Consider the following 12,134-nt stretch of genomic DNA (forward strand, 5'->3'; position numbering starts at 1 on the left):
AGGAAGACGGAGCCGTGGCTTTTTTCTAGAGTAACATTTTTCTCCTTACAACAGTCATACATGGTCATTATCAAAACACAGATGAAAATTAAAAATCACCTGCAATCTCACCTCTTAGAGACAACGAGTAGCTAAATATTCCTCTAGTCTTTCTTCCTACAAATCTATCGATCTATTTTTTCTTTTTCAAAAATAGGCTCATAAGCGACATAGAGGTTTGCAACTTGTTGTTTTAACAATCTGTGAACATTTTTCTCCATGTCATCTTCTAATGGATGCATAGTATTTCACTGTAGGGATACAGCATAATTGAGTTAGTAAGCATTTAGGTTATTTTCAAAATGTTACTCTCTGAACATCTTCTGTGGATAGGTTTGCTCGTATCCATAAGCATTTCCTTAGAATAAATTCCTAGAAATGTCACCATTGGGTAAAGGATGTGCAAACGCCTGAGGCTTTGCGTAGCAGTTGCTGGAGTGCTTCCTCGGGAGGTTGCACCAATCCACACTTCCGGCGCAGCGTGTGTGATCGGCAATGCCCTTACCTAGAACCACACACAAGATGGGGTTTGTTTTAACTTGTCAATTTGTCAGTTAATTCATTTCTCCTGGTTTCAGTTCACATTTTTCCCCCCAAACTGGTGAGGCTGAACATCATCAGATGTTTATTGGCTCTTTGTACTTCTTCTTTTGGGAATCATTTTTTTATTGCCTCTAAAGACAGGCAGTTTAGGGAGTGGCTTCCTTGGAGACAGAACAAATGACTACAGTGTATGAGAAAGAAAGCAAAGATGAACACATTGGGAAGTCTAGATAGGCAGTCTGCCAAAAAGACAGGGGGATGTGATTTGATAGTGAATCTGTCCCAACCACAGATTTCTAAGGAAAGGGTGATGCAGACTGAGAGGCAGCCCTCCCAGATCATAGCCTTGGTCCTCACAACCTGCATTAGGGACGAGGAAACCAAAAGAGCCCTCCTTTGACCTTCTTATTTGCTAGAATGCATAGTCCAGACAATCCTTTCGGCTTTCCAATCTTTGTCCTGCCAGTTCCAGTAGTATCAACCAACAGGCTTGGGTAGGGGGTAGACAGAAGAGAAGTACAAATAGGCAGACAATTCCAGAACTGGGATGAGCCCTGGAAATCAACTAATCTGATCCCCTCAATTTAAAGAAGAAATGTAAGGTCAGAGAGGTGAGATGATTTACCACCGACTGGTAGAGTCAGAACTCACAGCCAAGCTCCTCCATGGAAAGTCCAGAGCTCTTTCCACAACATCATTCTTGAACTACCTGGAATTTCTCAAACTTTTCAACTTTAAAGTATGCAACTGTGATGATCAGTAATTCTGGCCATATATATTTGAAGGTGGGTATTTAATATCCAGATTTTTGCGTCTAAATACTATTTTCCACTAAGAGGAACCAGGGTTCCCTGAATCCACAGCTGAAGTAGGGAAAGTATAAGGTGAACCTGAAAAATCTTCTTGTGCTGGAAACTAAGGAAAGAATAATGGGGATGTACCAAGGACTCAGGAGCCAGCTTGAAGGGACTCTCACTGGCAAATACAGGACAATTTAGGCTTTGATGATGAGAAAGGATTGTAACAGATTTGAAAAATAGCATTTCCTGAACTCATAATGATATAAATAAGTGAACAATAAAGTGTGAAGAAGGAAAAGCTCTTCCTTATAAAAGAATGCCAATAAATAAATGTTGAAAGAATCCTGAAGTCAGAGAATCATCATTTGACAAACATTATAGTAATAACTAATTCAGGTGAGAGTCATCAATGGATGCTAAAACTAGGGGGTGAAGTTTTAACAAGGAATAGGATATATTTATAGTCTCAATGAATCTCCCCACGAAATATTTATTAATTACAAAGGGAAGAAAAGTAATTCTACAGTGAAGAAACCTGCCAGACAGCACCTTAACTAAGCGATCAAAGTTAGCATATAGTAACAAGATGAGCAGACATCATATGCCTCCTAAGATGATGTGCTGAGAGGGGCCATAACTACGCTTATGTCTGTGGGATTCCTGCCCAAAATGTATAATCTGCATCTAATCGTGACGAAATGCACAACAAATTCAAATGGGGAGATAATCTACAAGATAACTGGAGTGTCTTTGTCACAGACTGAATGTTTGTGCCCACTCCCAAATTCAGATGTTGAAGCCTTAACCTCCATTGTGGCCTTTGGAGATGAGGCCTCTAAGGAAGTAATTAAGGTTGAATGAGGTCATAAAGGTGGGGCCCGGATCCAATAGGATTAGCCTCCTTATAAGAAGAGATGCCTTTGTCTCCTCCTTCCCTCACATCCACAAAGAAGAGGTCACGTGAGGACACCCTAGAAGGCGGTGGTCTGCAGCGACGGGGGGGGGGGGGGGGAGCTCTCACCAGCAGACACCCACCCTGCTGGCACCTTGGTCTTGGCCTTCCAGTCTCCAGAACTGTGGGAAATAAATTTCTGTTGTTTAAGCTGCCCAGTCTGTAGTGTTTTACTACAGCAGCCTGAGCAGACTAATACAGTACTTTTCAAAAAATATCAAGATTATGAAAGACAAAGACAGGCTAAGGAATTGTTCTAGTAGATTAAAGGAGACTAAAGAGACACGACAACTATATTCAACATAAATTCATGGATTGGACCACGGATCTGTCTGATTTTTTTCCCTGTACATGACATTATTGAGATAATTGGAGCAATATTGATAAGGTTTGTAGATTAGACAATAGTATTGTGTCAATATTTATTTCCTAATTTCCGTCACTGTACTGTGGTTTTGTAGGAGGATATCCTCTATTCTTAGGAAATACGCACTGAAGTATTTAGGGGTAAAGGACCACAACGTGTGTAACTGACTCTCAGATGGTTCAGAAAAATAATGACACAGAGAGAGAAAGCAATAAAGTGAATGTTAACAATTGGTGCACCTTGTAACCTTTCTGAAAGTCTGAAAGTATTTTAAAATAAAAAAATGGACATTTTAAGAAGCACATTACATCATGTTAACACCTTCCTCAAAACACTTTGAAAGTGTCCCAGGCCACTTAACTTGAGACCTGCAGGCCCTAACTGAACTGATTGCCCTCCAACTGCATTTCACGTCAGCCCACAGCTGCCTCTCTTTGCTTCAGACGTGTCATGCTCGTGCCTACCTTACAGATTTTATGTGTCCTGTTCCCTCTTACTAGAACTCTTTTCCCTCAGCTCCTCCATGCTGGCTCCTTCTCTTCTTCAGGTCTCAGCTCATACGTCACCTTTTCATAGAGGATCTCCCTTTACCACCGTACCCAGGATAGGCCCACTCTATTTCCTCCCTAGCACTTAGCACACTCTCTAGTTAGCTGGTTTATTTACAATGTCGATTGCCCCTCAGCTCCATGAGGGCATGCAACCTTGTGGTCCTGTTCACCACTGAATCCAGGGGTACCTCATCTCATCTGAACTGCAGAACATAGAAAAGGCCTTAGTATCAATCTAGATGCATAGAAGAGAAGTTAATTCTCTCTTTCCTTTTTTTTTTTTTTTTGCTGAGGAAGATTCACCCTGAGCTAAAAACTGTGCCAGTCTTCCTCTATTTTGTATGTGGGTCACCACCACAGCTTGGCCACTGAAAAGTGGTGTAGGTGTGCACCTGGGAACCAAACCCAGGCCACCGAAGCAAAGGGCCCCTAACTTAACCACTAGGCCATGGGGCCAGTTCCAAGAAGTTAATTCTTTACATACACTAAATGCTTTAGGGCATTAGGGCTTAATTCTTTTGCAGAACTCTGGTTGAGAAAGGCTGCTGGCTGAGGCCTATCTAGCACAGGGCCTGGCACATAGTAGGTACTAAATAAATATCTGTTGCATAATGAATAAGCACACATTCAAAACCAAACTGTTGTCTTCCCTCTATAATCCTGCTCTTGTTCCTGTATTCATTACAATCAAGCAGGGCACTAGCAAGCCTCCAGTCACCCCAGCTGGCTGAGACCTAAGTCAGGAATCGAACAAACCCCCTCTGGCTCGCTCTTGCCTCTCCATCCCCTGTGTCTCCTCAGTCACCAGGTCCCACTGATTCTCATTTCCAAATTCCTGTCAAAAGATCTCAGCATCTCTCCTGCCTCTGCCATAGTTCAGGCACTCATAATTCCTTGCCAGGATTATTGCAAATATCCTCTGAACTGGCCCTCCTCCAGTTTCGCTCCCTTCTCATCCTCCTCCACACAGCTCTCTGCGATCTGAGTGATTGTTCCAGAAACTCAAACTTGCTATGGCACTCTCCTGCTTATAATCCTATCATAGTCTCCAGCACCTGAGGAGAAAACCTAAACTCTTTTCCTGGGTGTTGAATGCCCTCTGGGCCCCAGCTCTTGTCCATAATCCCCATTTCCTGCTGTGTGCCACTAAAGTCTACATCCTAGACAGCTCCTTATAGTTCCCCAAAGGGACTGTGCACCCTCAGACCCTTGGCTCTTGCCTATCTGATACTTCTGCCCAGAACACTATTGTCCTCTCCCTTACCTGGCCAAATCCTAAGCACTGTTATCAGTGCAGTCCAAGTACCTCCCATCTCAAGAGGCATGCCTTAATTGCTCTCACTCCACCAGTTCCAGGGTCATTGCCCTCCACCTCTCCTCACTCCCCACGTTTCTGTCTATATCACCAGAGCTTGTATCTGTCATCGAACTTATTGCACTGACTACCATTATCTGACCCCGGTCTATCTTCCCAACCAAACCATGAGTCCCTCCAAGGCAGAGGCTGTAGCTTTCCCATCTGTGCCCCCAGTACCTGCTTGGCACTTGGCACATATTAGGTATACAGTAAAATAAATGAATGGACAAACAGGGCCTGATACATAAGAGGTGGTAGAGAAATGCAAATTGAATGAATGAGCAAATGAGTAAAAATTTGAGGAGAAAATGGGAAAGGTGTGCAGAAAACATGAAGATTAAGAACATAAGACATCTAATCTGTGAGAGCAGAAGCTTCATCTGCTTTGTGCTGTATCCCAATGCCTAGACCTGGCACACAGGAGGAGCTCAATAAATATTTATTGGCTGATGGGAAACGACTGTAGTAGGTCAAATCTATAACCAGTCAGTCTAGTATACACTTGCAAGAGGTCAGGGTAGACTTGTTTGTTCATTTGTGCAGTCACTCAGCAAACACAATGTTGACTGTGCCAACTGCTGGGCTGGGAACCCTGAGGTGCTACACCCATTCATGCTATGATAAAGGCACTCTCTTATATGCTGTCTTGTACCGAACCCCAGAGAGGAGGAATGTAACCTGAAGCGTCCCACTTCTCAATTACCAGAGCACAGGTACAGAGGAGAAAGGCTCCTTACCTCCTGACTGCTGGAATAGGACTTGGCTTTCTCTTCACAGAGGTGGAGTTTCTCTCGAGGAGGCTGGAAGAGCGCTGTCTGAGGCAGCTTGCTCTGGATCTTCTTTCTAGGCGTTATGCTGACAGCAGCAACAATTTCATCTAGGTAGTTGGATATGTGGGTTTCCTGTGATTCATCCATATTTTTATATGCATTATCCTCTAATTTTTAAATAAGAAAATAAAGGCGTTAAATAATAATTTCCAGTTACTTTTAGACATACACATTTTTCCCCCTAGAAATTGAGGCTAGAATCTAAGAAAATTTCAATACTATACCCAAGCTTCTTTGAAATTAGTAGCATTTTATCCAAAAAGATCTTGGTGACTGGTACTGACTTCTTTGTAAAACTTTCAGGCTGATTTCCACTTTTAACTAAACCAAACAGTCTTTGTTAATTTATATATATATATATATATATACACACACACACACGAAAAATATAACTATGCATATATATAATACGTATATATAAAATATGTTTGTGTGTGAATATATATATGTAACATAAAGTAGAAATCAGCTGAGCCCAAACAACTTTCAAAGAGCCCAAATTAGATCATCTGAACCCCAACTGACCGTGAAGCAGGAAAAAAGTGACTTGTTAAACTTCCAATTCAAGTCAAGATGGGGTAACAGAGACCAGATTTATCCTCTTGCCTGAAATACCCAACTAACCAACCAAACCAAAAAACAAATAAAATAACAACCCACAGACAAAAAAGTTATGAAACAATAGTTTTTAAGAGACAGAACATCAATCCTGAGAGATGGAAAAAAGAAAAAAGTGAGACCTATGATTGTCCCAGCTTATTGCTTTGAGAAAATTTCCAGGACATGCAGGGAGTGGGGACTCAGAAGTTACCCCATGGACTATCTAAGTTGAAGAAATACACCTGAGAGTCTAGGGAGACCAAGGCAGCTAGAATTCACAGGACAGATTACTGGAGAGGATAGAGTTGCACAAAGAGGTGCCCAGAGATTAGCAGAGGGTCTCCCTCAGGTATAGGGAGAGAATGCTGATCAGCATATGTGTAAGAAAACTACTTGAGTCTGAGGGAAGACTCCTCTAATAAGATTGAAAGAACAGTGTCTGTGCTCACCAAGGCTGACAGTGTCCGTTCCCACCAACTGGACTGGAAAAACTTGTAACTCATGAGACATATAGGGCAAAGTACTCAGAAGGGTTTTGTCTGAGTAGTGGGGAATAATTAGCCCTAGACTGAGCACTGCTCAGATCTACCTAACCAATCATAAAAGTAAGACCTAAAAGGATAAAACTGCTTCCTAGTAACTTAACTGTAGCAGAGGGCAAAACTCAAGGATGTTCATAGGAATACAAAAATAGCTAGCACCCAACAAGGTAAAAATCACAAAATCTGACATCAAATCAAAGATTACCAGGCATGCAAAGAGGCAGGAAAACATGGCCCATAATGAGAATAACAACCAATCAAAACTCACCCAGAACGGACACAGAAGTTGTTAGCATAGAAAAATAATAATAGTTATTATAATTGTATTCCATATATTTAAAAAGTTAAGTGAAGACATGGAATATATAAAAAAGATCCAAATTGAACTTCTATATATGAAACTTATATGTGAGATGAAAAATACACTAGATGGGATTAACGACAGATTAGATATTATAGATGAAAAGATGAGTGAATTCCAAGATATAGCAATAGAAACCATCTAAAAAAAATCACTGAGCTGTGAAACAACTTTAAGTTGCCTAAATATATGTAATTTGAGTCCCTAAAGGAAAATAGACTGTAGCAGGGACAGAAAAAATATTTGAAGAAATAACTGCTATAATTTTTCCAAATTTGAGAAAAAGTAAAAACCTAGAGATCAAAGAAGCTCAATGAACAGTAAATACAAGAAACATAAAGAAAACTACACCAAGAGACACATCATTACCAAATTGCTCAAAACCATGATAAAGAGAAAACCTTAAAAGTAGTCAGAAAAAAAGACAAAGTATAAAAAAGTAAAGATAGGATCACAGCAAATTTCTTGGAGAAAGAAAAGCACATGAGAAGAGAATGAAGCAACATATTTAAAGTATGGAAAGAAAAAAGGTGTCAAGCTAAAATTCTGTACCAGTGAAAATATCTTACAGAAACAAAATCTGAAAGAATTCATCACCAGCAGATTTGCACTCCAATGTTCTCAAAGGAATATTAAAATAAGTCTTTCAGAAGGAAGGAAAATGATAACAAATGGAAATCTAGACCTACACAAAGGAATAAAGAGCAGTGGAAATGATACTCATATGGGCAAATATGTAAGACTGTTCTCATATTATTAAACTCTCTTTAAAAGATAATCAACTGTTTAAACAAAAGAATAATAATGTACTGTGGGGCTTATAACATATGTATAAGTGAAATGTATGACAATAGTAGCTAAAAGGGTAGAAGGGGAGGAATGGAATTTTGAAGTTCTTATACTGCATGTGGAGTAGTATAATATTACTTGAAGGTAGACTGACATTAGTTAAATATGTATAGTATACGCCCTACAGCAACCATCAAAACAACAAAATAAAGAGTTACAGGTAATAAGCCAACAAAGGAGATAAAAAGAGAGGCATAAAAATAAACCAATAGAAAACAGAAAAAAGAGGGAAAAGAACAAAACACAGATGGAAGAAATAGAAAATAAATAGCAAGGTGATAGACTTAAATCTAACTATATCAACAATAACATTAAATATAAATGGTCTAAACACCCCAATTAAGAGATAGACACTGACAGATTCGATACAAATGCAAAACCCAACTATATGTTGCCTACAAGAAATTCACTTTAAATAGAAAAAGACAGCTAGATTAAAAGTAAAAAGATGGAAAATATCCTAAAATTAGTCAAACCAAACTTGGAGTGTCTATATTAATATCAAAGTAGATTATACAGCAAATAATAGTACCATCAGGAAGGTCATTTCATAATGATAAAGGGGCAATTAGCAAGAGGACATAATCATCCCTAGTGTTCATACACCTAATAACAGTTTCAAAATATAACACCCCAAATTGATGGAATTGCAAGGAGAAATAGGCAAATCCTCACTTACAGTCAGAGATTTAAATACTTTACTCTCAATAATTCATACACTGAGGAGGCAGAAAATCAGTAAAGGATATATAAGACATGAACTATATCATCAACCAACTTGATTTGACACTTACTAGAACACTCTACCCAAAAAGAGCACAATACACATGCTTTTCAAGACACATGGACAGTAACTAAGAGAGATTCTATTCTGGGTCATAAAACAAGTTTCAATAAACTTATTAGGATTCAAGTTACACAAAGTATATTCTCTGACCACAAAGGGATTAAATAATAAATCAATAACAGAAAGATATCCGGAAACTGTCTAAATACTTAGAAACAAAATAACACACTTCTTAAAAAACCCATGAGTCAAAGAAGAAATCAAAAAGGAAATTTGAAAGTAGTTTGAACTGAATGAATATAAAACCACAACAGATAAGAATTTGAGGATGCCACTAAAACAGTCCTCACGGGGGAAATTTACAGCATTAAATGCCTATATTAGAAAAGTAGAAAGTTCTCAAACTCATGATCTTAGATTTACCTTCAGCAACTAGAAGAAGAGCAACTTAAACTCAAAGTAAGCAGAAGAAAAGAATAAAATAAACAATAAAGCTAACTTCACAAATCAATGAAATAAAAATAGAAAAACAATAGAGAAAAATCAATGAAACCAAAATCTGCTTCTTCGAGATCAATAACGTTGATAAATCTCTAACCTGACTAATCAGGAAAAAAGGAGAGCAGACACAAATCACCAATATCAGGAATGAGAGAGGGGACATCACTACAGATTCTACAAATATTAAAAGGTTAATATGAGAATGTTATGAACACCTAATGCCAATAAATTTGACACCTTAGATGAATGGACAAATTCCTTTAAAGACACAAAATACTAAAGCCTACTCAAGAAGAAATAGTTACCTGAATAGCCTTACAGCTATTAGGGAAACTGAATACACCTTTTAAAAATCTTATAAAAAACCTAAAACTCCAGGGGCTGGCCCCGTGGCCGAGTGGTTAAGTTCGCACACTCCGCAGCAGGCGGCCCAGTGTTTTGTTAGTTCGGGTCCTGGGCGCGGACATGGCACTGCTCATCGGACCACGCTGAGGCGGCGTCCCACATGCCACAACTAGAAGAACCCACAACGAAGAATACACAACTATGTACTGGGGCGCTTTGGGGAGAAAAAGGAAAAAATAAAATCTTTAAAAAAAAAACACACAAAAAAAATCCTAAAACTCCAGGCCTAGATGGCTTCACTAGAAAAGCCTACTAGACATTTAAGGAAGATATAATACCAATTCCATATAACCTCTTCCAGAAAATGGAAAAAGAGATTATTTTCTAACTCATTCTATGAGACCCTGATACCAAAACAAGACAAATATATTACAAGAAAAGAAAATTGCAGATCAATATGCCTCAGAAAGATAGATGCAAAAATTTGAAACAAATTTTAGCAAATTAAGCTCAGTAATATATTAAAGGGAAAATACATCATGACCAAGTAGAGTTCATCTCAGGAATGCAAGATTGATTTAACATTCAAAAAGTAGACAATGTAGTTCATAATATTAATAAACCAAAAAAGAAAAACTGTATGATCATCTTGATCAACACAAAAAAAATCTCGACAAAATCTAATATCCATTTCTGATAAAAAATCTTAGCAAAGTAGGAATAGAATTGTACTTCCTCAACCTGATAAAGAACATCTATGAAAAAACTACAGCTTTTTGAAAGACTGAATGCTCTCCCCTAAGATCAGAAAGAAGACTGGGAGGTTCACGCTCAATACTTCCATTTAACATTGTACTAGAGGATCCAGTCAGTGCAATCAATCCAGAAAAAGAAATAAAAGGCAACCAAATCAGAAAGGAAGTAAAACTGCCCTTTTCACAGATATTATACCCCTATTTTCATCTATGTAGAAAATCAGATGAAACATGAAGAAAATCTCCTAGAATAAGTGAGTTTACCAAGATTGCAGGATACAAGAGCACTATACAAAACTTATATTTCTATACATTAGCAATCAAGTTGAAATTAAAATACAATACTATGTGCAATAGCACCAAAAACAATGAAATAAGGAATAAATCTGCCAAAAGCTGAATAAGACTTGTACAGTTAAAACTATAAAAGACAGCAAGGAGAAATTAAAGAAGACCTAAATATATACCATGTTCATGGGGTGGAAGACCCAACATTGTTAAGATGTCAATTCTCTCCAAATCGATCCAGAGATTCAAAGCCATCCCAATCCAAGTCCCTGAATAGCATTTTTTTTTTTTGGTAGAAATTGACAAACTGTCTAAAGTTCATATGAAAATGCCGAGGATCTAGGACAGTCAAAACAACTTTGTAAAAGAAGTACAAAGTTAGAGGACAAACACAATTTTTATTAAGATTTATTATAAAGCTACAGGAACCAAGGCTATTTGGTAGTGTTGTTGAGACAGACAAATAGATCAATGGAACAGAATGGAGAGTCCAGAAATGGACCCCTATGTATATAAACAATTGATCACTGATAAAACTGCAGAGGCAATTCGTTGGAGAAAGAATAGTCTGTTCAACAAATGGCGTTAGAACAACTGGATATTCACATGTAAAAACAAAACAAAACAACACAAAAATCTGGTACACATACCACACGTCATACACAAGAATGTACTCAAAATAGAAGATAGACCTCTATGTGAAAATCCTTGTGACCTTGGATTAGGCAAAGATTTCCTAGATATGACATGAAAAAGAATCGTAAAAAGAACAAAATGACAAGTTGGACTTTACCAAAATTAAAAATTTCTGCTCTTCATAAAAAACTATGAACAGAATGAAAAGACAAGCCACAGCCTAGGAGAAAATATTTGCAAAACATGTTTCTAATAAAGAACTTGTATCTTGAATGTATAAAGAACTCTCAAAAGTCAATAATAAGAAAACAGCTCACTATAAAAATGGGCAAAATATTTTAACAGACACATCATCAAAGAAGATATACCAATGACAAACAGGCACATGAAAAGATGCTCAATGTTATTAATTATTAGGGAAATGCAAGTTAAAACCACAATAAAATATCACTCATACCAATTAGAATAGCCAAAATTTCAAAAACTGACCATACTAGGTGTTGGTGAGGAGGTAGAAAAATTGAAACTCTCATACACTATTGGTGGGAATGTAAAACGTACAACCACTTTGATAAACAGTTTGGCGGTTTCTTAATAGTTAAATATACACCTAGGACATGATCCACCCATTTCACTCCTAGGTATTTACACAAAAGAAATGAAAACAAATGTCTGTATAAAGATTTACACACAAATGTTCATAGGAGTTTTATTTTTAATAGCCAAAAACTAGAAACAACCCAAATGTCCATCAGTAGGTAAATGGATAAACAAATCGTGGTATAGCTATATATGGAAATACTACTCAGCAATAAAAAGGAACAGATATGCTATAATATGAATGAATCTCAAAATAGTTACACTAAGTGAAAGAAGCCAGACAAAAGAGAGGACATTCTGTATGATTCCATTTATATAAAATTCTAGGAAATGCAAACCAATATATAGTGACCAGATCAGTGGTTGTCTTGAACTAGGGGTTGGGGGAGTGGCTGGGCAAGGAGAAGGAGAAGATGTGGGGAGGAGTAGGA

At 37.9% G+C, this 12,134-nt stretch overlaps 1 protein-coding gene across 15 annotated transcripts in view; it reads right to left on the minus strand.

Annotated features, from left to right (window-relative positions):
- TTC23 (tetratricopeptide repeat domain 23) overlaps positions 1-12,134 on the minus strand; it is a 94,349-nt gene that overhangs the window by 71,757 nt on the left and 10,458 nt on the right. For all 15 annotated transcript variants that reach the window (XM_070619588.1, XM_070619530.1, XM_070619593.1 and 12 more), the window contains one exon: positions 5,347-5,546. In XM_070619588.1, the coding sequence (XP_070475689.1) occupies positions 5,347-5,526 (180 nt within the window). In that variant the 5' untranslated portion in view covers positions 5,527-5,546. The remainder of the gene's footprint in view (positions 1-5,346; positions 5,547-12,134) is intronic.

Source organism: Equus przewalskii, chromosome 1 (genome assembly GCF_037783145.1).
Source record: "Equus przewalskii isolate Varuska chromosome 1, EquPr2, whole genome shotgun sequence".
In the NCBI taxonomy this organism is placed as follows: Eukaryota; Metazoa; Chordata; class Mammalia; order Perissodactyla; family Equidae; genus Equus; species Equus przewalskii.